Below are 27,780 nucleotides of genomic sequence, written 5' to 3'. Positions count from 1 at the left end.
GGAAGTGTAATAAATTATTGCTTATAGCAGATTGCCATGTTTACTGGGCAATAATGTGCTGAGAATTTAAATTTTAACATAGATTTGCAATATGCTAGCTATACTTTTTGTAATGATTTTGCAGCAGGTGTGTTCATTACCAAAGCTCTTCAAGATTCTACCAAATGATATTATTAAGGACAAAAGGAGTACAGGCAAAGGATAATTTACTTTTCTGCTGATGTTGGGATTTAACTGATTTTTTCTGGAGGATACTGCTGGGTATACAAAACAATTTCATCTCTCTCTGATCTTCTTTTGTGCTCAGTGCTGATAAGACTCCAGCATGCACAGGATGACTGCAATGCTGGGTCCTGCCACCCGGCCGTTGGGGACCTCCTCTTGGGCCGCAGCAAGCAATTAACAGCCTCATCAACGTGTGGAATGAACGGCCCTCAGAAGTACTGCATTATAGGCTACCTAGAGGTTGGTTTGCTCTTTCTTTTTTAATAAACTGAACTGTGCTTACTAACAATATTCTCATCTGTAAAAGGAATTTTCCCAGACTAGGAAGTTTCCATTGGAGTTGTCTGAAATATCATCAGACAATGTGACATAAGTCTGGTGGAAAGCTATGCCTTATTGCAGCACATATAGAGGGTTTGGCAGCAAACAGCCTCCACAGTGATGCATAACTTCTAAACAAGGAGAAACATCCATGAGATGCAAATAAGCACAGGGATTTCTGAAGGAGCTTTGCTCTGTGAGTCCTTTCCCCACTCATGCCTCAGAGGTGAAGACCACAGTTTGCATGTGGGTGAGTGCAGGAGGAGTGCGGTCCTGCAGGCTGTAGGCACTGCCTTGATGGACCTTCGTTGGAGGACATTCCATACAGTGTTGAGACCTGAGGCAGCCTGTTAAGAGATTCACACCACGTCCTCTCATGTCTTCTGATCTGAAATAAGACCAATGTTGACAAAAGCAGAAAGCCATCTCTGGCAGAGAGAAAACTTAATGGTGTAGTCCAATCTTTGGCCATGTGGGTGGGTAGGCAGATCCAAACCGTGGGTGATCAGAGGGTTCGCTCTTGTTCCCTGGCCACAGTGATGGGGGCTATGGGGGACCAGTGAGCATGCGGGAGCCACACCAGGCAGAAACAGGAATTCCCTGTTGCACGTCCTGGAGGACCTGGCCCTGCTGAGGCCATAAATTGTCGCAAATAGAAGTATTGTCACTAAATACCAGCTTACACTGAAGAGGAAGTTAATAAAATACAGCGTAATTTATAAGCACTTGAAAATAATTACAGTTTATGACCTTCTGGCAAAATGTTGTGACACATTTGCAGAGTAAAGCTCTGCCATACTGAGATGGCACCAAGCACTTCTCCAAGTTACATATTGCAACCACGGTTTTCTGCAAAATGTAAATACTTCTTTCCTCTTCTGAAATAGCCTGAGTCTTGGCACTGCTTGGTAGATGGGCACAAAGAGCCTTGTCAGAGACATCATCTTTCTGGCCCTTAGCTAGATGATTGCCTTTTATTTTTGCTTTTTAAGAGGAGATCAAAGAGCAATAAAAAATTAATATTTTCACTTGCCTGTACTTACCCTTTCAATTATGTAAATACAGACTCATGAAAAGGAACAGCTGTTCCTCAATAATCCTTGTGATTTAATGCTGCTTCAACGTTGTCTTGACCCCTGGTGACTGTGTCCTGAAGAGGGTGAGAACTACAAATTCTGCTGCTTTGCAGAGCTCAAGAGATAGAGGCTTATGCTCTGTCAATGTGTTCTGCTCTATCAGCTCACCTTAAATATGTGTGTCACCTATAGTATATCAAAGTCCCACTCAACTCAGTTCTCTTTGTCACTAGCACATTTTGAATGCTTTGCTGGAGGCAGGCCAGGAAGCTTTGGATCTTGCATCTTGCAAAGCAAAGTTCTTCCTCCCTCAGTTCCCCTCCTGATGACCTGTGTCAGGCATCATGACGAGAGCAAACATTACTTGTGAAAGTGTGTGTTAGTCAACACGGCAAGCTGCCAAGAGCCAAGACTTGGCTGGGATGTTTTAGAGAAAATTCAGTTTGGAAAAAATTAAGAGTTCAATTGCTTTGTGTTTGAAAAGCAGCACTGCAAATCATTTTCAGTCTTTAATGTGTCTTATTATTTCTAGATGTACGTTAAATGGTTTTTAGCCCTGTGATTGGATTTACTACTTCCACATGTTTTGAAAGGAAAAGAAAGAGGACTCAGTATTGAGGAGAGTATAAAGCTGCACACTTCAGAGGCAAATGGGATCTGCCAGACTTGTCTTATGTGGACATGCACATGCTTGTCCTTTGGGGCACAAAAAGATTTTTATGGAGCAAACTTAAACATAAGTTGACTGATTATCATATTGTATGCATCTATATAAACCAGAGAGTGGGTGTGCGCAGTCCTTCCAAATGCCGTGATAACCTGAGCTCTCTTTACCAAAGCTTTGTGAAATGAGGTGACAGAGTATTTTTTGTATTTCTGTCTCATCTTCTAAATTGTACTTTCGTACACTTGTCAAGTGTATACGAAGTGTGGTATAGAATGACTGAATATAAATGTCGTGGTTTAACCCCAGCTGTACCACGCAGCCGCTCACTCACTTCCCCCCCACCCAGTGAGATGGGGGAGAGAATCGGGAAAAAAAAGTGAAACTCATGGGTTGAGATAAGAACAGTTTAATAGAACAGAAAGGAAGAAACTAATAATGATAATAATAACAATAATAAAATGACAATAATAATAAAAGGTTTGGAATATACAAAACAAGTGATGCACAGTGCAATTGCTCACCACTTGCTGACCGGTGCCCAGTTAGTTCCCAAGCAGTGATCCCCCCAGGCCAACTCCCCCCAGTTTACATACTGGACATGATGTCATATGGTATGGAATATTCCTTTGGCCAGTTTGGGTCAGCTGTCCTGGCTGTGTCCCCTCCCAAATTCTTGTGCCCCTCCAGCCTTCTTGCTGCCTGGGCATGAGAAGCTGAAAAATCATTGACTTAGTATAAACACTACTTAGCAACAACTGAAAACATCAGTGTGTTATCAACATTCTTCTCATACTGAATCCAAAAAACAGCACTATACCAGCTACTAGAAAGAAAATTAACTCTATCCCAGCCAAAACCAGGACAATAATATATATTTATCGTAACATTTAAAAGACATGAATTGTACCATACCTGTAAATCTGTATCTCTTTATGTATTTAAATGTGAATAACTCCCAGGTGATTTCATAATACACAGATGCGCAACCCATTCCTAATACTTCTCCATAGATCCTGAGTGTGCTGAGCGGGGTGCCTCTCCACCCATCCCCTTCTGGGTCGTTTCCAGCCCAGCTCCTGCCACTGACTTACACTTTCTGTTTTCAGCAGCATCCCTGCCAGCCTCCCAGCCATGGGCACTGAATCTGTGCCTCCTCTTTCAGCTCCCTCTTGGGTGCTGTGTCATCCTGTCTTCTCCCTGCCAGCATTCCTGCCAGCCAGGCACACAGCTTGGGCATCACCTTCCACTTTGGTTTATCTCTGAGTCCTTGCACTCAGGCTCTGCCCAAATCTCGTAGAGTCTGTCTGCGTAGCGCAGCCACCCCTCCCCACCCAGGGCAACCCCTGGCACAGCCACTGCTGTATGCTTCCTTGTGGCCCTGCTGGCTGCGATCGCATGTTGCTTGGACTTGTCTGCATGACTCAGCACGGGTCGTCTCCCAGCCCAGCATGTTAACCTTGTCACCTGTCCTTACGTCTCCCAGTCAATCCCCCTCCTCACTTTCACAGCCGTTTTGCAGACAAAGGCCTCTCATTCAGCATTGAGATATGGCTAATCATTGCCACCTTGTCTTCTGTTTATCACATTTTCAAACAAGACCCTTTCATCCTATTGACATCCTGATTTTCCTCCTTTGCACTGTTTTTAAACTTTTCCAGTTTCCCTATGCCTACAAAAGACACTGACAGTAGTTGGGGTGGAGGTGTCAACCCCGACCACCTACTTACATTGTGCCTGGATCCAGCCTTGCCTTCCATTTGTACAACAGCAACTGTCTCCCGCTCCTGGCTGGGTCTCCAACCTGCTAGAAAATGTGCAAAAGAGAAATGAAAAAGATGTATAAATGATTTAGTGAGTGTTCCTCTTCAAGGCTTCTTCAGATCTTCAAAGATCCAGTCCTCTCTTGTATCCCCAGTGCCTCCTCACTGCTGTCTCTTGCTGAAAGTTTCTACAGCCTTTGAGACATGAATAAGAGCTCAACTTTTAAAAAATAAATTTCTCCCAAGAAACTCTTGCAAAACAAACCCTCTGGCAGCTAAACCCAGAATCAACACCTTAACATATTTCTTTGCTCTTACTGAGATCTCTTCTCCACAACTGAAAAAGTGTATTTTTTATAGAGTACCTGGGGCAAACCAAGGCCAACATTTACTATATGCATGCTTTGTGCATATGATGATTTTCTTGGGCTTGTCCTTTATATATGAAAGCCTGGGTGATTACAAGCACAGGCACCCAAAGCAACATGACAGATTCCAGTCTTGCAATGGCATAAATACATGTACATCCACTGGATCTTTAGAGAAGAGACCAAATTCATCTTTTATTCTGCTCATTTTGTTTTCTAGGCTGAACAGAAGTGTTTTCTCTGTGATTCCAGATACCCATATAATCCCTACACACAGCACAACAGTCACATGATTGAAAATGTTATCACAACTTTTGAGCCCGATAGGAAAAAGAAGTGGTGGCAGTCAGAAAATGGTAAGTTTCTTTGAGAAAATATTACTGCAAAATGTTACTGTGAGATTTATTTATGTATTTGGCATTCACCATGTTGCCTTCATGAAGAGATGAAACAAAACCGCATCTATTCTTTGATTCAGTAATACTAAGTGATTTAAATCTATTTGTGTGTAGCAATAAGGACTTCAGAATTTCTATTTTTCTACAGACAAATTTTAAGCACAGTATCTCTAAGAGCTGGCCAGTGGACCTGTGGCAGTGCTGTGTTATACATGGTGGCCATGTATTTTTCACAGGGTGTCTGCTTTTCAGGGAAATGTGATTTGTGGCAAAAGGTACATTTGCCTACAGATGCATAAAGACAGAGTGGGTAAAACACAAGTATCCATTTTAAAAAATAGTGCTTGCAGTGTAAAGCACTAATAATTTAGAAAATAATTAAATAAAGCCTGGCTATCTGTACCCTTATTGCCACATGTTGATTTTGTCACAAGCTTCTCTGTAGTCGTTCTTCACTGGTGTCATAGAATCATAGAATAGTTTGGGTTGGAAGGGACCGTTAAACATCATCTAGTCCAACCCCCCCGAGCAGGGACAACTTCAACTAGATCAGGTTGCTCAGAGCCCCGTCCAACCTGACCTTGAATGTTTCCAGGGATGGGGCATCTACCACCTCTCTGGGCAACCTGTTCCAGCGTTTCACCACCACCATCATAAAAAATTTCTTCCCTATATCTAGTCTGAATCTACCCTCTTTTAGTTTAAAACTATTACCCCTTGTCCTGTCACTACAGGCCCTGCTAAAACTTTGTCCCCTTCTTTCTTACAAGCCCCCTCTAAGTATTGAAAGGCTGCAGTAAGGTCCCGCCAGAGCCTTTGCTTCTCCAGGCTGAACAACCCCAACTCTTTCAGCCTTTCTTCATAACAGAGGTGTTCCATCCCTCTGATCATTTTTGTGGCCCTCCTCTGGACTCGCTCCAACAGGTCCATGTCTTTCCTGTGCTGAGGACCCCAGAGCTGGACGCAGTACTGCAGGTGGGGTCTCACCAGAGCAGAGCAGAGCGGCAGAATCACCTCCCTTGACCTGCTGCCCACACTTCTTTTGATGCAGCCCAGAATACAGTTGGCTTCCTGGGCTGCGAGCGCACATTGTCAGCTCATGTCTAGCTTTTCATCCACCAGTACCCCCTAGTCCTCCTCTGCAGGGCTGCTCTCAATCCCTTCATCCCCCAGCCTGTATTGATACCAGGGGTTGCTCCGACCCAGGTGCAGGATCTTGCACTTGGCCTTGCTGAACCTCATGAGGTTCACATGGGCCCATTTCTCGAGTTTGTCCAGGTCCCTCTGGATGGCATCCCGTCCGTCAGGCATGTCAACCACACCACTCAGCTTGGTGTCATCTGCAAATTTGCTGACGGTGTACTCATCCCAGAGTCTATGTCATTGATGAAGATATTATCCTTACAGCTTCTCTGTGAAGGCATGCTAGGAAGAATAACATTTACTCTATCTTATTTGACATATGGTGAATATGTAAAAAATATTCGACTGGTTGGAAATTAAGGCACAGAAAAATTAAGATAATATGTTACCCCTATTTTGGGTATCCAACTAAAAATTCATAAGCCTTGTTTTCTCATGGAGTTTAGCAAGGAACTGTCACCAGTTTTGGACGCCACTGCCAATAAAGCAGTGGGCCAGCTGTTAGAGTATCTTTTCTTGCTCTCCCCATCTTTCTTCTGGGATGAGATCTCATGCACAGCCTGGTCAGCAGGAGCTCTGGGATGCTGCATGCAGATGTGAACAATGGGGATATCAGCTGAGCTCCTGCAACTCTCTACAGAGAATGTGTGAATTGTGGGGGGTTTTTCCATACTTGTTGCAATTTTGGAAGATGCCTGGTGCAATAGCTCTGCTCATGACAAATTTCAGGTCTGGGAATATAGAAGGGTTTAACAGATCTGTTTAGCATGAAGAAAACCCCATATTTTTATTGAGTTTTGTTTTTTTCTTAGAAATAAGCAAAAAATTTGGATGTATTTAAAAAAAAATCTATCTGGATACAGGAAGATATAAATCTAGAACCTTACCATCACCTACAGTCTGAATGATCTGAACAGGACCTTTAAACCATCTCCTGCAGTCTCAGTGACATGCAACATTGCCAGTGCCAGTGCTGGAAAGGCAGTGCATCTCATTGCCCCCAAGAGAATGATCCAGCTGTACACCAAGTTTGTGCACAGGGGATGCCCTAAAGAGCACAGCTGCTGTGCTGGAAAAGCCTCTTGAAATTCCCCACGGGAAAGCTGTCTCAGCAACCCCTCCAATGTGCGCATTGTGCTCTTCATTTTCATTCTCTTTTCAGGCATTGACCACGTCAGCATTAGATTGGACCTAGAAACTTTATTCCAGTTCAGCCATCTTATCCTGACTTTTAAGGTACATCTTTTACCAGAGCTTTTATGTAATGTTATACACTAATTACTTAACCACAGGAATAAATCTGCTTAGAGAGGCAGTGAAAGCTCCATCTTTAGAGGTTTGTAAGAACAGGTTAGATAAACACCTGTCAAGTATGGTTAAGTTTTAGTTGATCCTGCCTTAGGGGAGGAGGATAGACTGAATAGCTTCCTATTCATATGCCTTCTGGTCCTATTTTCTATAAATCTGAGAATTAAAGCTGAAAAAAAATTAAATTGCAAAATTAATCCCTAAAAATTTAGGACATCTCTGAACTGCAGTTGCTCTTTCAAATTTAGTTCAGCCTTCTCATGCATATCCATTATGATCCAGATAGTTAAATTTTTTTTTTTTACAAAATTCCTACATTGTTATGGTAAACTTCCTTACTTGGAAAGTAATCTTGCATCTATATGGAAGGTTACCCTTCCCTTTTGCTAAAGAGTGGTTGAAACAAAGAATCTGGCTTTTTCAGGGAATCACAAAACCAGCACAGTAGCCCTGTAGTGAGCCTCCAGGCTCCCAGATACAGAATTTTAATTGGCAGCTGTTGGCATCCCCCAAACAGGAGTGTCAATAAAACAATCCCTGAGATGTCTTATCAATGCCTGGTTAAGGAATTCTTGAAATTATGTTTCTTGCAGACATTTCGGCCTGCAGCAATGCTGGTGGAGCGCTCCACTGACTTTGGTCAGACCTGGAAAGCATTTAGGTATTTTGCACAGGACTGTGCAGCTTCTTTTCCCAACATCTCTTCTGGTCCAGCAAAAAGTGTGGGAGACATCATTTGTGATCCAAGATATTCAGACATCGAGCCCTCCACTGAAGGCGAGGTATTACCAAGTGTTTGAGTTTGTATGAGTTTAGATCATATGTGGCTATTTTTCTGGAGCTGAAGGTCTCTCGTCTGTATCCATCAGATCCACTTGCACAGATTCTGAGACATGAAGCGCTATTGACTTTACTGAAGTAAGAGGGAAAGACAAACATTGTATTTCACCCTCAGTTTCACACCCAAATGAATTCATAAAACAACTTGTACAAAACCTTCTAGTGCTCTTTCCTGGTTTCCAAATTCACATGGAAGTCCCCCTCATAAGAGATCTTAAGAGAACTTGACTCTCCATCAGCCTCTACCGCTAAAGGCAGGGGCCTGTCCTTTGATCCCTTTGGTAGGTGCTCATCCCATCTCTACATCACTCTAGGGCACTGGTTTTCCTTCCTCCTGACACATCAATCCACCAAAAGGTCTTTTTGCCTTGCTCAGTGTCGTGGTTTAACCCCAGCCAGCAACTAAGCACCACGCAGCCACTCACTCACTCCCCACCCCACCCAGTGGGATGGGGGAGAAAATTGCGAAAAGAAGTAAAACCTGTGGGTTGAGATAAGAACCGTTTAATAGAACAGAAAAGAAGAAACTAATAATGATAATGATAACACTAATAAAATGACAACAGCATTAATGAAAGGATTGGAATGTACAAATGATGCGCAGTGCAATTCCTCACCACCCGCTGACCGACACCCAGCTAGTCCCCAAGAGGCGATTCCCCACCCCCACTTCCCAGTTCCTATACTAGATGGGACGTCCCATGGTATGGAATACCCCATTGGTCACTTTGGGTCAGCTGCCCTGGCTGTGTCCTGTGCCAACTTCTTGTGCCCCTCCAGCTTTCTCGCTGGCTGGGCATGAGAAGCTGAAAAATCCTTGACTTTAGACTAAACACTACTTAGTAACAACTGAAAACATCAGTGTTATCAACATTCTTCACATACTGAACTCAAAACATAGCACTGTACCAGCTACTAGGAAGACAGTTAACTCTATCCCAGCTGAAACCAGGACACTCAGCCAAGGCCAGGTTGAAAGGGTGAGAGCACTTGTTGAATCAGGGCCACAGCCTTGTTCTTTTCTTTTATGGGATCAGTAAAGTGGCATTAGTAACTAATGGGTCTCAGGTGACAGTCTTTATATCCAAAAAGAATAGCTTCAGTGATCTAGAGAGCTGTATTAATTTGTTTTGCAGGTTGTTTTAAAAGCTTTGGATCCCAGCTTTGAAATAGAAAATCCATATGTGCCATATATCCAAGGTATGGACAGTACAGGTTTTCTCCAGAGATACGTTGCTGGTGTTGCTTGTTTTGTACACTGAAAGGGTCAACAGCTCAGCTGGTGTAAGTCAATGATGTTGAAAATTAGGTACCTAAAGATCTTAGGGAGATATCTGTATTAATAAATAAAATGGGCCAATCTTGTTCTCCAGCCCTGAGGGCAAGTGGCACAGCTCTGCAGAGCTCATCCATGCAGCTAAACTGACTTTTCTTCTGGGATCAGGTGGCCCAGTCCACACTGATTTTTGGAGCAGTCCCAGAGGTGTACATGAACCCACAAAGGCAGTGGCTGGGAAAATACAGGTTGGCCCCAACCAGAGCCATACCAAGGAGGGTGCTAATGCTTACACAGCTGTGTGCTCATGCCCTGGCACTGTACGGGTTACTGGTCTCAGCCAATATCAGATCATTTTCACTATTTCTTCAGTATGGGGGAATTCTTGGATGGCTGATCCAAGCTGAAGATTTCATACTGTTCATTTTTGAGTGAACTTGGGCTCTTGATTTCTCTTCTTTTCTTCCAGAGCTCATTACACTGACAAACCTAAGGATCAATTTTACTAAACTCCACACCCTTGGGGATGCTCTGCTTGGAAGAAGGCACAGTGATCCCCTCGAGAAGTACTACTACGCTGTCTATGAGATGGTTGTGCGGGGCAGCTGCTTTTGCAATGGCCACGCCAGCCAGTGTGATCCCGTGCAGAATCTGCGGGGAGATGTTTTCCATCAGTCTGGGATGGTGCGTCATTCATGCTGTCTCCAACAAAGGCAGTCCCTACCTGGTATTTTGGGGAAAGGAAGAGATGGAGGGAGGGAGAGCAAGGAAGATCTCTGATGATCTTTGGATTGACCATTTGCAACTCCAAGTTGTAAAATGTTTCAATACAGCTTCTTCCTTTAAAATCCTGGGCTGGATTGCTCAGAAGCTGTCTCTTTGTTGGCACTACTGTGGTGTTTCAAAAGCAACTGGGACAAGACATGTTGATAATAGCAGCAAAATACCAGAGCTGTAATGGTGCAAATGTAATGCAGTAAGTAGCCTGTGGTGTGTGCAGACTTGAATGGCCACTTGTTGGGTGCATTCCACACTCCAGCTGGGCTCCGGGCTCTGCAGCAGGAGAGGAGGCATTGGCACAAAGAATAGCTGATAATGCAAAGCTAACCCATGAAAAACGGATTATTAAAAAATTCAGGAACATGATTGCGAATTCTTTCGCTCTGGGAACAGGAGGTTTTTTCTCCTGGAAAATGTGTATCTCAGTATAGAGACATGTAGGGGGAGAGAGAGAGAACTTAAAAGGTTGAAGTCTCCTTTGATATCTCTAGAAGTACTTTTTTCTAAATGTTGCTCAGTGGTTTTAAAACTATTTGGTTAAAGTTTGCAGGCATTCTCCAGACCTTTTACTCAAATAACTGAGAATTATGTCAGCTGAGGGAGCCAAAGAGCTTTGAATTATCCTGATCTTGCTGGCATACTTCGAGTAGGTATCTCCTCTACTCTCCTCTCCTGTCACCTTACCTCCTTTCTGTTCTCACCACATTGCAGGTCCACGGGAGATGTATCTGCCACCATAACACTGAAGGTTTGTCTTGTGAAAGATGTAAAGATTTCTACAATGATGCTCCCTGGAGGCCAGCTGAAGGGACACAAGATAATGCTTGCAAACGTAATTCAAATGTATTATTTTTCCTTTTTAATAGCTGGGGGGTGGGTGTAGCACAACCCCAGCCCAATGCATAATGGGCTAGCTGGGTTTCTGGGAGGGAGATTTTCCATGCCTCATCTAGAAAAATAGATGGATTTGTGTATCCATCGGTGCTGTGTTGCCCTACAAGAAGGAGAGCTGGTTTATGTTCTTATTTTTCATAAAGAGAAAAAAATAATAAAGAGAGAAAAAAGCAACTAATGCAAAAAAGATCATTCATTGGTTTGCATAGGGTCTTTCTTGCGAATGAAAGAAGAATTTTGACAATGCTAAGTTAATTATTTCTGCAAGGCTAAATTATTTATTTCCACAATAATGAGTAATGTAGGATATACAAGAATAATGTATTAGGATCTGCAACAAACATTCAGCTAGACCTTTCTTCAGTGGAGCAGTGTTCCCCACTGCATACCAGGCACACTCATCTGCATGGGCACTTTTCCAAGTGTCGGGCCCAGTTCTGTCTTAAGTCTCCAATGTTTCCCCCAGCTGTAAAGCACAAGGCCTGGGAATCTATAATCTTGCTGGCACACCGAAATCATACAAGTAACAAGTAACCCGGTGTTAATGGTAGGCAGCAATGGTGGCAAGACCACAATAATAGGAGTTGTGGTGCGAAATACCCCACTGTTTGTTTTGGTTTCAGGGTGTAACTGCAACGGCCACTCTGGCAGATGCCACTTTGACATGGCTGTGTACCAGGCCAGTGGTGGGGTCAGCGGTGGTGTTTGTGAGGACTGTCGGGACAACACCATGGGGCAACACTGTGACCAGTGCAAAACGTTTCTTTTACCGGGATCCACTCAAAATCATCTCAGATTCTCAGGCATGCCTCCGTAAGCTTCCCTTTTTTAGCTTCTGTAAGAGTGACTCAAAACAGGGTGGTTCTAGTTCTCTTTGCTCTGAATCCTATGGCATCCCCATGCTTAAACATTCATACAGTTGTAAAAATGTTACCAAACCTGTAATATCCAAACTGCATTATAAAGTAGCTGCATGACAGCGTCCTTGAACCATCATTGTAAAAAGAGCTGCATATTCCAACTCATTGCTAAACTGAGCTTAGAAATCCAGCAGGGCTATCATCTTGCTTGAACAACATCAATATAAATGTTGTGGTTTAACCCCAGCCAGCAGCCAAGCACCATGCAGCCGCTTGTTCACTTCCCCCCTACTCAGTGGGATGGGGGAGAGAATCGGGGAAAAAAAAGTAAAACTTATGGGTTGAGATAAGAACAGTTTAATAGAACAGAAAGGAAGAAACTAATAACAATAACAATAATAATAATAATAATAATAATAATAATAGGATTAGAATATACAAGTGATGCACAGTGCAATTGCTCACCACCCGCCAACTGACGCCCAGTTAGTTCCCAAGTGGCGGTGCCCCAGCCCCACTCCCCCCAGTTTATATACTGGACATTATGTCACATGGTATGGAATACCCCTTTGGCAAATTTGGGTCAGCTGTCCTGGCTGTGTCCCCTCCCAAATTCTTGTGCCCCTCCAGCTTTCTTGCTGCCTGGGCATTGGAAGCTGAAAAATCCTTGACTTAGTCTAAACATTACTTAGCAACAACTGGAAACATCAGTGTGTTATCAACGTTCTTCTCATACTGAACCCAAAACATAGCACTTTTAACAGCTACTAGGAAGACAATTAACTCTATCCCAGCTGAAACCAGGACAATAAATATGAATAGCAGTAGTGCTGTTGCTTCTGTGATAGTCAGGGATTACAGAAGAGGTGTGAAATGAAGGCAGAAGTAATAACTTTTGCTAGATACCTGCCATATGCAAGAAAAAATAGTCTTTCAGGCATAAAAGCCCTTCTTCTGAAAGATGAGCTAAATTCAGTACTAACATAGAATGGGAAAAATGCTCTGAGTATAATTTAATTGTAGTAATTGTTTGACATGAAAAGTCCTTAAGGAGCCAAGGGGTGATTACCCAGGGGAGTGGTGTGGTAGATGTCAGCTCTGCTGTGAGAATTGGGTAGTGCCTTAGGGAAAAACAATGCATCATGAAGGCAGTGTCCCATGCCAAATCCATTGCTTCCAGTAAATAATTCAGCCATGACCAACTCAGATGAGACCTGAGGAGGTGGCTCATGTGTGGTACCCCTGCAACCCTACAGCTTTCATGAAAGCATGGGGCCCACTCCTCCCCACTACTCTGGAGAGGGTAGGGAATGGATGACTTTTGCCTATTTCTACCCAAAGCAAAGGTGTATTTCTACCACAGTGAAGACTGTAACTCTCCTCCAGAGAAAAAGCACATCTTGGAAACATTCTCATATTTCTTCACAGTGGCTGTGCATTAACTGTAAAGCATCCAACACAGCGAGCACAGATGAATGTCTCTCATCTTTACAAGAATCCTGAATTTGTGCCTACCAGCAGCTCTATAATTGTGTTTTCATGGTTATATCTAAATGTGCTTTTTTATGTGTCTCCTTGACCATGCCTGTAGCCTGCAACTGTGACCCAGAAGGTACCTTGCACAACGGCGTGTGCGAGAGCCACACAGATCCTGCTCTGGGAACAGTCGCAGGCCGGTGCCCTTGCAAGGAGAATGTGGAGGGCATCCGCTGTGACAAGTGCAGGGAGAACTACTACGGGCTGAGCAGCAGTGACCCTCTGGGCTGCCAGCGTATGTAAACCACCTCTTTTATTCTTCTTTCCAAAGCATTTTTAAGAGATGGAGGTAGTTGAATGCACAGATGCACACACTAATGCACTACCTGCTTCACAAAATACCCAGTTTATAATTTAATGTCAATGTAATTTAATGTTCCTAGTGCAGCATCTGAAACTGAAAAGGTGCAAAATCACTTGCAGAATACATAGTATACTATAATAGATCAGTCTGTTGTTAATAGAAGGATTGTTAAATATGCAATTTAATTGAAAAGGGAGATTAAAAGGCATGAAAAGTATTTTAGCATCAAAATCAGCATAAGGGTGAACGAAAAGCCACAGACGGGCTGTTAGGATAGCTGGACTCTGCACTGCACGGTGGAGCGTCAAGATGGCAGGAGCTGCTGCCTTGCCATAAGAGCTTCCAGCCAGCCATTACTCTGAGAGTGGCTTGCTGAAAAACACATCCCGCCCCTACTCAGGCGCACTGTGGGTTTGTGAGGACGTTATGCCCACAGCATGGTACTCAGCAGCACGCAAGGACTGTGCAGTGCAGATCAGCACACAGCACACGGCAAACCACTGCACCAGATTTCTGCCAGTGTCCCTGCTCCCCCCCGGAGAGGAGCGGGGGGTCACCCACCGAGGAAACGGTCTGTTCCTCAAGGGCGGCCTGAGGGCTGGCTGCAGGGTGCCAGGGCACGTCCATCTACAGAGTATCTGTCCGGAGGATGGAGAGTGCCTGTCATGCTGATGCCACATCTAAAGCAAACATTAGTCCCGCTGCCATTGCTGGGGCCTGCAGAGGTAACTGTGCATTTCTCTCCCTGCAGCCTGCAACTGTGATCCCTCCGGCAGTTTGCCCTTCTCTGTCTGTGATCCTGCCACGGGAGACTGCCTCTGCCAGCGGTTCGCCATGGGGCGACGCTGTGAAAAATGCATTGTACGTACTCAGTTTTTGTTATTACTTCTGCATGAGGTTTTAGACGTCTTCTCTCCCATCTCCCACCTTTACATTGCCAGAAAAGTAAACAATTAGTCAAAATTAAAAATTATTTCACGGCTGTATGCTCCCATTTTGCATTGACACATTTCGATCTTTTTTACTGCTTGCAAACATTTGTGCAATCAAATTGCACTAGGAGGAGCACTTCCAGGAAAGAAAGGAAATGCAAAATCATGTTCTCAGGCCATCTTGGCTGTTTACAGAGCAACTTGCTTGCACAAATGGGTAAATACCTGGCTCTTCTTGCAGTGGCTGAGCACCCATGCAATCTGGTAAGAGAAGCAATCTCCCATGGCCAAGCACAGGCAGCAGGACAGTAGTGCTCTAGACCATCATTCACCCAGGGGAATAAGTTCTGATGTGCTTTACATATTTAAATATTTGCTGTAAAAAATCTTTTGCTTTCCTTTTATCCCAGGTAGGATACTGGGGTCTTGGTAACAGTTTGTATGGCTGTTCTCCATGTGACTGTGATATTGGTGGATCCCAGAATAACTTGTAAGTTAATGTCCTTCAAGTTCTTTCTTGGTTTTAATTTGTACAAAATCTTAGGCTAGATTTTCTGATTAGGTTAATAGAGTCTCAGTACAAATGGGAAAATAGACTGTGGATGTAATTTCATCATATACAAACAGTGTAAAGTCAGGTTGGGATCTTGGAAATTTATTTGTGATAAGGGGATTTTCCTTTTTCCTCTGAAGCCAACTTTGAATCAGCTTGAGCCAAGTTTTGTTTAACATAAAATATAAACTGCATGGCTTGAGAGAACCAGAGGCCCTAATATTAATAGAAATTAGAGGTGACATTTTTAACTTAGCTTCCTACATCTACTTTAAAAGCTAGAAATATCTTAATTTTTTCTGACGTACTGGCTCCTATTCAAAATATATAATTTTAGAAGCAATCTCGGTTTCAGTTGGGCTCCTCCAGAAGTCTGTTGGGCAGGGGTCTTCACTACTGCTGTTAGACTTCAGACATAGGAGCACATTGTCCGATGCTGTAGAGCAGCTCCTTGTGAGCAGGTAAATCAAAGCTAGTAATCATCTGATGTATTAAATAAGAGTGTATATGAAAACTACCATATCACATCAAATCAAAGGTCCTTCTGATCTCATGTCCTGCCTCCAAAATTGCAGATGACAGATGCTTAAGAATAGTGATAGATACAGTAACAGATATAGAAACAGATACAAGAAATGGCTACAGGAATAGATAGTAATGGATGCTCAGGAAACAAAAGGATCTGTGCTTCAGGTATGGAATGGACAAAGACAAAGCATCTCATGTCTCCTAAGTGATGAAAAAGTAGCACTGAATAAATTCAGCATCAGAAACAGGGGGTGGGTGGTAGGAATAAGTTTAGTAGGGGAGGCTATCCGACAATGGAAGAAACGAAGCAAAGCTGAAACAACGGTGGAGCTGAGCTGCCCTCGTGCTGTGAGGCCCCAGCCATGCCGCACTCTGACGTCCTCCCTTTACCAACTCTTACCCTAGGTGCTCATCGAAGGACGGTCAGTGCAAGTGTCTTCCCAACATTGTGAGCCGCCAGTGTAATGAGCCAGCCCCGGGCTACTTCTTCTTACCCCTGGATTATTATATTTATGAAGCTGAGCACGCAAAGCCCCTTTCTGGCTCTGCACCCTTGGTACGTAGTTGGCTTTTTAGGTGTCATACTGAGAGGGTACTCATGCGGTGGTGGCACAGGAGCCGAGGCTGAGGAGAGGAGACCTTGCTCAGAGAGCAGCTGGAGCGGCTTTTTAGCAGGAAAATACAAAGCAAGTCCCTTGACCATCCTCCGTTCATCCTTGTTCTTCGTGGACGTGACTATCCCATAACTGTGGCTGTTACCAAGGGACAGTCGCTACAGCATGGTGTAACCTGCAAAGCTCTGCTTGCTGCTCCTCAACTGCAGGCTGGTCTAGCATGAATTAGAGAAAATAATTTAATTATTTAAATTAGAGGAAAGTGTTTGACTTGCCAACAGCTATCATGAACTGTGATATTTCTGGGAATCTCCAACAGGGGAAGAATCAAATTGCTCTTTGCTCCATTGGATGCATTCTTGCTGCCTTATATAATGGCACTGATTGTAGCCCAATTTCCTCAAGAATTTGGCATCCATCTGTAATGTTTTTAGAAAAATTAATTTTATTTTTCTTCCCCCTCAACATGGGGGTAGTTGTTCCCCATGCAGAGTACAAGTCTGGAATGCATCCCTTCTGCTGCCTATGGTTTTGCTAACATTTCTTCTCTGATGTGTTGTCCAGAAGCTATAGAGAAGGAATGATAAAAAAATGTTTATTTGCAGGTCACATCCGCAAATATTTAGCTATAATCACAACCAGTAATCATCCTTCAGTCCAATAATGAAATGGAAAACAGATGTCTGGGACATAGCTTATGAGAGGAAGTGCAAGTTAATTTTAAGGGAGTGCGGGAAAAGGGTTTCCAGCAGCTGCTGGGCCATAGTTTAGAGTTTCACCCAGCAGAGAATAGAGCTTGTTTTAAGAATGTGAATTTTCATTTAGCTCCTTACCTACCCCTGCTGCCCCTCTCTCATTCCTTCATAGGTTAAACCAAGCACTCTTCCAAGGTGTGACATCTACTTCCAGAAGCAAGGCTATGAGTTCATGATTGAAAATGGAAAGATTGTGTTAAACAGGAGCAAGAAACGAAGTGTAAGAAAATCTGGACTGGAACAGGTAAATTGGTACTTAAATAGTTACTTAAGATTACACCAAATACTAAAATTTTATTTTGCAACAGAGGGCAAGGAAATGTCTGAGCATGTGGGATTTGCAGTCCTAGATGTTACAATCCTGACACAAATGAAATAAATTTTTCTGCTACAAAGTTGGGCTGGACATTTTACAATTCACACCGACAGGTTTGCTCTGCTATGTCCAGTGCCACTGTAAACTCAGGTTCAATGAATTGTTTAGAAGAGAAGACTCCCCATGAAAGGTAATATCTTTTTTTGTTGTTGTTTTGCTTGCAAGATATTTCTAACATTTTCCATTTTCCAACAAGTTTACCAGGACATTAACATGCTATCTACTGCATTTAAATGGTGTCAGCTTTGTCACTGTAAGTATTGATATTTATTCAGCTTATAATGAGAAATCCAGCCATGTATGAAATCAAACTTCATCTGTTTAAGGTTTGCAATGTGAAATCTTGGAGATACCAAATACACAGATATGGATGGATTATTCTAGTCCCTCTCGTTGCTGTTGTTGCAAAGCTATAGGAAACTTTTCTTTATATGTGACCCTAAACATCCTACGTTTGCAACAGTTCTTAGATTGCCAATCTCAAGCTTGTTCAGAAAATGAGGCTGACTGGTGGCTGAAATAAGTAAACAACATGGCAAAAATATTTCCTTTCTTTTTCCTGAGTTTGTTTTTTTGTAATTTGACTGTGTGTTGTTGAAAATGCCAGTATGTCTTTGCAGGGTGCAATGCAGTTTGGAAAGGACTCGGCTGTGACGGTGGTTTTCCGGCAGCCCAGCGCCAGTCGGTCTGTCACATGGACAGGACCTGGCTTCACCCGCGTTCCCAGTGGAGCTGGGCTGAGATTTACCATCAACAATGTTCCCTTTGCTATGGACTTTGATATGACGATTCGCTATGAGCCTGAGGTACTTGTGATGTCTTGTGTGTCTTGTGATGTGATAGATGCAGGCTCTATTTTGTTAATAATAGGATGCAGCAACTTGCCCCACTCTTTATATTTAAAATTAAAATTTTTTGCCTTTTCATCCTTACCAGCCAAGTATCATGCCCTCCACTGATCCCCTTAACCCTTTCCACTGAAACCTGAAAAATCAGCACTACAAGTGTTTTCTAAGCATCAGCCAAGATTTCACCATCTGGAGTTCCTCTTTTGGTACCTCTGCTTGGACTGGACTTCTGTTCACAAATCAGACACATGCAAAATGCAGCTCCTTGTAGATGGGCATCCTGTATTTCTAGCTGGGATTTTCTGGGCAGGAAAATGTGCACAGGCAGGAGTGATCTGAGTAGATATTTATCCAGGGCTTTTGCAAACATCCAGCTTCTCAGTTGCTCCAGCTGGGCTCTGAGATCTGTGAAAATTGTAGGGAAATAGCCAAAATCTTATTTTTTGCCTGGACAAAATTTCTCAATGATGAAGACATGTCTAGGCAAATCTGTTAACCCAAATCTGGTTAAACCAAAGTCCACACCCATGTCTTCAAAAACACAGGCAAATGTTTTATTGGTAGCAGTATTTGTACATGCGTTGCTCTTCCACTTTGCAGCTCCCTGGGACAATCCCACCACTTGAGATTCTCCTTCTGTCCATTGTATTCTGTTCTCTTACTGTCATTCTGAGGCAAACAAAACTCCCAGTGTCTTAAAACATGAGAACAATTTTTGCAGTGAGCTGGTTTAATGTAGCTTTTTCCTCCTAAGGATTAAACAGTTGAATTTTAAAGACTTTTATTAAAAAGTCTTTTATGTTTGTTATTCCTTATTGGATGTGAGAGCAGGCAGATAATGAAGAATATCTCCAGGACAACACTGTGCTAAGAAAGGAAACTACTCCAATGACTTTAACAGACCTATTTCCTTTTGCACCAGCTGAGGTCCCATTTCTGTCTCTGCTCTTCAATTAGCCATTGCAAATACAATGCCTTTTTCACAAATAACATTATTTTTTTAGTCCTGTAAAGAACAAAGAGAAAATCTGTTTTGTCACTGCAGTGTGCAATCATTCAGATGGCTTTAATTAACCCTGGCAAAGAGAAAGTGGTTTTTTCAGATATGAAAAATTACCGTAATTTTTGTCCTTTGTTTATAGTCCTTGGGAGACTGGCTAGCAAGTGTTGCCATCCAACCCACCAGTATTTTGTCAAGTCAACGCTGCAAAAACAAGGACCTTTCACAGGAACCACAGGCATTGCCTCTCCCAGCTACAAAGAGGTCTGACTATTCCTGTCCTTTCGCCTGTAGATTTTCTGTGTACAAATCTTTTACTGAAGCACTGCAGAACGATAAATGTGTGGGAAAGTGGGAATATTAGAAACACATGTATGGTCTTTCCTGTTGCTGTCACACCACAATACCACATAGGCTCTAAGGAAGAGTCCAATGCTCTAGTCCTCAGCCTGGCAAAGATTTGCCCAAGACAGGAGAGCAGCCTGAGATCCTGCTGGGGTTCGTTGTTGCTTTGGCAAAGATCCAGCTGCAGCTATTTCAGTACAGAAAGGAAATATTGACTTAAAGTCACTGTCCTAGCCTATTTTCAAAACCAGCTTTTCAGCTTGGACCTATGTAAAGAATAGACAGGAGCCAAGAGTATGTGACTGAAATGTTGATCAGACAGGGACAGGAAAGGACAAATATGAGCAGTGAGTTGCAAACTCCTTTGCTTGAAGTAGTAAAACCTGCCACTTTCAGTTTAATCTCACCAGCATTAAATTGCACTTGGTGAATCATCCAGGCAGAAGTCATGCAGCTTTTCCAAAGCCTGCAAACAGTGGGGCTGGGTGTGCTCCCCACAGCAGTAGGGCTTGCTCGGGGCTGCAGGCTTTAGGATGCAGGCACAGAGGGGAGGGAGAGCTCACAGCATCCTGTAAACTTGCCTTGTCCTGTCTCCTGGCTATAACTGTGCTTTATTTCTGCTAAACAGGATTGCACTTCTGCAAACTCCAGTCTGCCTGGAGCCGGGAACAGAGTATTCTGTGGATGTGTATTTTTCTCAGCCCTCTGCCTCTGACCCAAAGGCGAAATCGTTCATCTTGATTGACTCAGTGAGTAGTTCTGTCACAATTCCCTTCAGGCTGTATTTATACCAGTGTGATTTTTTTTTTACACAGACTTACTCAAAATGTTTTAAAATCATTTATAGAGTGTTTTAATAGAAATTCAGGGAAGTGTGCTTCTGCTTACCTCCATTGGCACTGTTTGCATGTTTTTGTATGGAATGACAGAATTATATCTGTTTTAATTTTCATGGAGTAATACCATAATAGCTCATCAAGTCATACTTGTTGCATACGTTAATAGTCAGAGTATGTCTGTTGCTCATTTATGATGAGCACACTCCACATATGCTGACAAGATGCTGTGGTTAGGGATATAAATTCATGCAGTTCTTCATCACTTAGGTTTTTTTAAAATCTCTATAATTTGTCTGAATCTAATTTAAAAAACATGCATGTTTTTAAAGATGACTTTGGAAAAGTAAAATTAGTTCTGTACTTTCCCGGGAATTGGATCCAGACATTTCCCAAGTTTCCACCAAGTCATGAACTGGGTGTTAGTTTTGGGTCTCTCTCTTGAGAAAAATATTTTTAAGTCCATTCCTCTAATTACTTCTGTAGAACTGCATGTGACAAGGGCTGGCCATACTTGGACATAGAACCTTCAGCTGATTTTTCTTTATCTCGGTAATACAAGTAAAAATTTTGGCCAGATACTGCTTTTGGAGTCATCAACATGGCACCTCTTAGAAGCAAAAACAGTTCTGAGTGTGTATCTGAGGTCTCATTATAATCTGACTTTTTTATACACAGTCCCTTTTATTTGAAGAACTCAGGGAATGTCTAGGCCTTCAGAATAAATGTGAATGTAGATGACTGAGCAGCACAATGGCAGATTTGGAAACACAGTGCTCCAGGCCTCTGTCCTTGCAATGCAGAGCACAGCAAGAGAATGTGGGAAATTCTGGTTTTCAGTATATCTAAGCAAAAATATTTTCTTTTCCCTCTTAACACCAAAGCTTGGACTTATTCCCAGAATCAGCTCCGTGGAGAACTTATGCAGTGAAAAGGATTTAGATGAGTACCAGAAGTATCACTGTATTGAAATTGCATCAGAAGTTGGACCTCACGTCCTGCCTGAAGCGTGCGCACGGCTCATAGTGAGCATGTCAGCCCGTATTCACAATGGAGCTGTTGGTAAGGAGCAACCTGCACAGGCAGCTCTTTTGGACAGTTACTGGTCTTCCCTTGAGGTTGTAGGATATGTTGACTGGAGAGTTCTCAGCCCATGGTGGTGTAGGTAAGTAAAGCCAATCAGCATGTGGTATGTACAGACATGCAGGATACGTCCCGCTGAACCCTGAGTGCACTGCAAACACCTTTTGGTGGCACGGCTCTCAGAGTCCATCACACCTGATGAGCTTCATGGAGCAGCATGACAGGTACCATGGCAGTGCTCGTGTGTTTTCTGAAGAGCATTTAAATCAGATGCAGCTTCACCAGATGGCCAAAGCAGTAACTTTCCTACTTTTCTGGCTGCTGTAAAATGACAGAGGGGTTTTTAAGCCCTCTCCCTGGATGCTGCAGGCCAGCTGGATGCCCTGGCAGGACTCCAGGCAAGATGGCACACAAGCTGATGTCCTGGAAGAGATTCACCAAGAAAACCTCAGTGGTGTCCCAGCAAAAGGGCAGTGGCAGGTGGGGTTTAAAGCCCTAGGCAATCTCCTGGCCCCACTGTGGAAAGGGCAGCTGGGCTTGGTGCCTCAGGAGACTTCCCTGGTGTTGGGCACCAAGAAATGGAGCTTCTCTGCACTTCTAGTAATAGGAGGGGCCTTTCTGGACAACTTTGTGGCCAGCTCATTTCAGTGAGCTTTGCCTCCAATGGACCTGATAGCATCTTCTTGGTTTGGGCTACTTTTAGAAGGACCAATGCCTCACTCACACATCATATGATGTGGTCACAGCTGTGCAGCCACAGACCCCCCTCATTTAAGTTTATGCTGTGCTGACTCCCCATTAGCCCGATTCCCATAGTGATGGGATTCTCCCAATGAAACATGGCACTTTGGCTTTCTAGTGCCAGCATCTGAGCATCCTGGACAAACACCTTCTGTGAGTTAGCAGACCAGCTTCACTAAACAAGTTAGTCCAATGTGTCCAGAAAGCAGCAAACAATACAGATGTGCAGGCTGTCTAAGTACTGCTTGCAGGTTATGTCCAATGCTGCAGCTAGACATAGATTTATATCAAACCCTCCCAGACTTCAGGATATCTCCATTTTTGATCTACATTTTGCTACGCCCTCTTCTGTCCTATCCCAAATATGTGCTGAAGGCAGTGGCCTGAATGTGACAGCTCCAACACTGAGACTTGTGCTGGTGCCTGATACACCATCACCATCAACGCTACAGCATCAAATAATCCAAGCCATGGCCATCAGTGGTTAGTGAACCCCTGATGAGAATAATCAAGCTCTTTCCTTCCTACTTTTAAGTGTAAAACCTGCAAGTCTACTAGAGCAGTCACACTCTCTTATAACCAAACCTGTTTTGATTTTCTTTCCCCTTGGCAGCATGTAAGTGCAATCCCCAAGGGTCGCTGAATGCCAGCTGCAGTAAACTGGGGGGCCAGTGTCCATGCAAAGCTAACGTTGTGGGACGCTGCTGTGACACCTGCTCTGCGGGCAGCTACGGCTTCGGCTTCCACGGCTGCTATGGTGAGTATGTGGCAGCCAGCACCAGTACCAGTACCAGTATCTGGCTCTTCATGCATACCCCAACTTTTTAGGGCTTTGAATCCATGATTATGTGGGAAGCAACATAAAAAATGTTTCCACGAATAATGAATTTTCCGTCCCTGCTGCTCGCACTGCCTTAGAGCAATGTCAGCAATAAGCAGTGTTGGTGGGAATATGTTCAGGACACAGCTTTGCTTTTGGTGTTTTCCAGCATGCGAGTGCCACCCACAAGGCTCGCTGAGCACGCTGTGTGACCAGGTGACAGGGCAGTGCTCCTGCCGCCGGGAGGTGGATGGTCAGCGCTGCAGCCAATGTCTGGCTGGGTATTTTGGATTTCCCCACTGCCGTCCTTGCTCTTGTAACGGCTATGCAGAGCTTTGTGACCCCGTGACCGGAGTGTGCCTGAACTGCCACGGGTTTACAGCTGGAAGCCACTGTGAAAGGTAAGTTGATGGGCAGTGCTGCAAAGCTCACCTAAACACTGGTGCTCTCTGGAACACGCGTGTAGCTGGGGGCCCACCTACATCCCCATGAATGCATCAATGACCTTAACTGGAAACACATACCAAAACCCAGGATTAAACTGGGCTTAGCTGCTGAATGGCAGGTACCTATTTGTTTGGCAAATGCATGTGGCAATGTGAATGTAATGCCTGTGGGAGGACTGCAGGCATGGCATGCACGCAGCATTGCAACAGGCTCCCTGCAAGAAGGCATTTGAGACATCGGTGCCATGGCACCATGTGCTTGGAGACATGTGTAAGCACTGTGTATGAGATACACTGACTCCTGCCAGCTTTTAAATTGCCAAAAGGCTAACCTTGTGCTGAATACTCATTTTAATACCTGCAATTATCTCTGAGGAGCTTAAATAAACATGTACTGTTTGATGGTTTGTATTATTTCCATATGACCAGCAAATGACTTTTCCCACGTGTTCCAGCTCCATGCAAAACAGTGCTCCTCTTTTTTATTCTATACACTGGCAGCAGTATCAGAGTTCAACATGGACATCAGAATTAAATTCGTTAGCTGTTTAGTTTAGTTTGGCTGGATTGTACCTTGTCATTCACTTTTAAGAGGATTTCCCCAGGAAACCTACTGAGCTTTTCTTGCAGTGCTTTTGGACAATACAGCCTTTGGCTATTGTGCTTGTAGGTGGCAAATAGATTAAAAATGGGAGACTGAAATACTTGTTGCCCTATGCCTCTGCAGGAGCTCCAGACCCCAGGGTGAGGATAATCGAATAGCCAAGACTTTTAGCCTGGCTTGTATACATATAGAGAATTGTGTTCCCTTTTGCCATAGTAAAGCAGATCGAAGACTGAGGATGCTTCAGAAGCCACTGCATTGCCGCAGCTGTGAGGCCACAGCGGGCCGGGACGCAGAGGCAGTGGTGGTGGGCACAGTGGTGGGGGTGGCTGAGCCTCCAAGGAGCCCCCAAAGCCCCCTGGCTTTCTGGGTAACAGCACAGCCACCACTGCCTCGAAACAGCTGTCACCCTGGGTTTGCAAAATGTGTCAGACAGAGCATGGCTGATTTCAATACATATGCTGCATCTAAAATATGCAATATTCTCTGAGTGTTCTGAATGAATCGTTGCTTTTTTGCCCATGCAGGACTTTCTAATGTCATGCCAACCACTCCTGTGTATGAATGGAAATGAATATATGTAGTGGTAGGTGAATATACAGAATTTTTACATGGCAGCTTTTAGCTGTCTATGCAAAACATGTGTGATACATCATATGTATATATGAACATTTAGATTAAAATTGTTCCAGAGTAGGTGAAAGTTTTCAGACTTTCCTTGAAAAGAAAACATATGGTTTTTTTTCTTTTTGCTCCAGATTTTGGGAATGCATCTCCGATCTTCCATTTTAGAACACCTTTGAAGCTTGATATATCTGTACCAATTAATGGGGATAGCATTACAATGACCTGGAATGTTAAATTAATTATACATGCACATAAATTGGTTCACCTGCAGGGACTGAAAGGAGCACTTGACAATTTCTGCTGCTTTGTGCTGACTGCTTTGACAGGTGCGCGGATGGCTATTATGGAAACCCTCTGAACGGAGAACCCTGCCGCCCATGCATGTGCCCAGGGGCACCTACAAGCAATAGGTATTTTGCACGTTCCTGTTACCAGGACCCCCAGTCTGCACAATTAGTCTGCAATTGTCTCGAGGGATATTCAGGTATGAAGCAAAATAAGGACTGGGTTTTATTCTATTAAAATTAATGTAAGACAGAAAAAATACCATCCTCTGCTCATCATCTGTTCAGAAGTGACAAGTGAGGTAATGGTAATAAAATAGGTAAGAAAAGTTAACACTCAAATTTACTGAAATTAGGTGGGGAAGTCCTGATGGAGAAAAGAGGAATTGTGCAACTAGTGTTTGAAAAAGGGATTCACCTACGTGGGTACAGTGAAGCCATTAAATAATCTGATGGCATTCTCTGGAAACCTCCTCCTTTGCAGGGGCACTACATTAACCCGGTGGAGAGAGGAGGGGAGAACTGCAGTTGCTCGTTACCTCTGAAAAACAAGCGTTGGAAGCCCAAATTGGAAAGAACAGGGCATCAAAGAGAGCTGATAAGATTTCCTAATCAGAGAAAATCTTTCTTCATATAGAGGAATCTTGCTCTGATGTTATGCCCAAAAGTGACTGTTTCACCATTCAAATGGTCGCTTTAGAAATGAGCTTTCCATTCTCAGCTGTCTCAAATGCAGATATTTTTGCAGCAAACTGGTGCCTTGTTTCCTAAGATCCTGTTGACTTAGCTTGAATGTCTGCAGAGAAAACTGAAGATATTTTCCTCCCCCTGGGCATTAGAAAGATCTCCAGTGATGGAAGCAAACCCTAATGGGAAACACTGCCAAAAACTAAACCAATGCTGTCATCTTTACTTAGGTCAGGTTCCTTTATAAGTCAAGAGCAGTTTTGCTTGAGTAACCGCTGTAGGGCTAAAATGATCCCTGTTGGTACTCACCCAGGGGACTTCTGTCCTCACAAACCACCACAATCCTCGGTTCTGGACTTTCTTCCTCCTGTTCCTGCCCGGCAAGGCTCTTGGTCACCTCCATGGCACCGGGCTCATTTCCTCAGACATTGTGATAGGCTCTGGTCCTGAGGACCACGGCGAAGGAGCAGAGTCCTTGGTTGAGGATGAGCCAGTGGATGAGGTCCCAGCAACACCAGCTTGCCCAGAAAGGTTTCTGAGATGCAGAGAGGTAGCACCCCAATCAGGGTGGGCATTGGGATGGCACGCAGAAGTAATTGCAATGCCAGCAAGCAAGGACAGAGCGTCCCAGAGCTCATCTGACCTGGGGATCCTCCACTGGGTTATGGAAAGGAGGGCAGGTCTGCAGGGCTCTGGGTTGCTCCGGGAAAGGGCACCCCCCACCTTCCTGTGCTGCTGTTGGGGTGAAGGCCCCAGGGAAAATCCTGCAAATATGGCCAACTCTGACTACTGCCATTGAAAGGACTGCTGGAAAAAGATGTTTGGAGGTGTTGTGTGAGAGGGTACCTATTTATTCCTACTGAGAGGATTTCCTTGGCAAAAACTACTTGGGATGAGGAGAGTGCATTTCCATCAGATTTCAGTGTGGGAGATGTAATTTAAACTGATCATAGGATTAAAGGGCAACAGTCTCAAGCAGGTGGATATTTTCCCTTGGAAATCTGCATTTGAAGAGAGTCTGAATCTTTTAACAGTATTATTGGAAGTTATATGTTTCACTTGAATTCCCATCAGCCAGCAACTATTTTTACCTTCCTCTCCAACAGGCAATCGGTGTGACGAGTGTCCTAGTGGGTTCTACAAAAACCCAGGCAGCCCTGGGCTTGACTGTGCACCATGTCCCTGCAATAACAACATTGATGTGACAGACCCTGAGTCCTGTAACAGGGTCACTGGGGAATGCACCAAGTGCTTACACAACACCCATGGAGCAAACTGCCAGTTCTGCAAACCAGGGTATTTTGGCTCAGCCCTCAATCAAAGCTGTCAAAGTAAGCAAGCAATAGCACTGCAACTGAGTAACACTACCAAGAAAAGTTTAAAGAAGTTAGGCTATAAGGAGAGGTTAGCCCTTGGAGGGACAGTAAAACTAAAGCAGATCAATGGAGCAAAATATGAGAATACCAGATATATTTCTATCCAGTGATACAAATAAATGTTAGTATGGCATCTATTGAATTCTTTGTCATCCAAGTCTCACTAAATCTCATACTGAATATCACTCCTAGGAAATACTCATTTGTGAAATGAAATCAGTACTTCCTGTTAGAAAAATAAATGTGCATTCAGCCCATTCAGGAAGGAATCAAAAGTAAAGGAATCAAAGATAATTGTTTATCCATGTTGCTGGCTGATGCCAACTAAGCAATGCTCAGTTAACCAGATGGTCCCTTGCTGACCTCCCTGCCTTACCAGTTGTTTTCATTAAGTGGCTAGAATGAAACTGTTCAGGCAATTTAATAGTTTCCATGAGGACACTGTCAATAACTCAGCACTTTTAACAGAAAGCAGGAGTGTAAGAAAAAGTAAGGCGTAAGTTTCTTCCCAATGTTTCTCAAAGACTATTTTCACAAATGTACCTGATCAAGGGTCTAGTTTCTACAGG

General features: G+C 43.6%; 1 protein-coding gene across 1 annotated transcript in view; it reads left to right on the top strand.

The window, feature by feature from the left end:
* LAMB4 (laminin subunit beta 4) overlaps positions 1-27,780 on the top strand; it is a 44,124-nt gene that overhangs the window by 961 nt on the left and 15,383 nt on the right. Inside the window, 22 exon segments of the mRNA XM_030016438.2 lie at positions 308-465; positions 4,638-4,773; positions 7,121-7,194; positions 7,860-8,048; positions 9,243-9,306; positions 9,852-10,066; positions 10,874-10,994; positions 11,680-11,816; positions 11,818-11,869; positions 13,508-13,687; positions 14,508-14,617; positions 15,099-15,178; positions 16,175-16,325; positions 17,251-17,382; positions 18,135-18,320; positions 19,505-19,626; positions 20,336-20,456; positions 21,428-21,605; positions 22,981-23,124; positions 23,357-23,588; positions 25,191-25,348; positions 26,942-27,166. Coding sequence (XP_029872298.1) covers positions 308-465; positions 4,638-4,773; positions 7,121-7,194; positions 7,860-8,048; positions 9,243-9,306; positions 9,852-10,066; positions 10,874-10,994; positions 11,680-11,816; positions 11,818-11,869; positions 13,508-13,687; positions 14,508-14,617; positions 15,099-15,178; positions 16,175-16,325; positions 17,251-17,382; positions 18,135-18,320; positions 19,505-19,626; positions 20,336-20,456; positions 21,428-21,605; positions 22,981-23,124; positions 23,357-23,588; positions 25,191-25,348; positions 26,942-27,166 — 3,165 coding nt within the window.

The sequence above is a fragment of the Aquila chrysaetos genome, chromosome 5, assembly GCF_900496995.4.
Source record: "Aquila chrysaetos chrysaetos chromosome 5, bAquChr1.4, whole genome shotgun sequence".
NCBI classification, from domain to species: domain Eukaryota; kingdom Metazoa; phylum Chordata; class Aves; order Accipitriformes; family Accipitridae; genus Aquila; species Aquila chrysaetos.
Note: the sequence above shows the minus strand (reverse complement) of the source record. Positions and strands in the feature narration are given on the sequence as shown.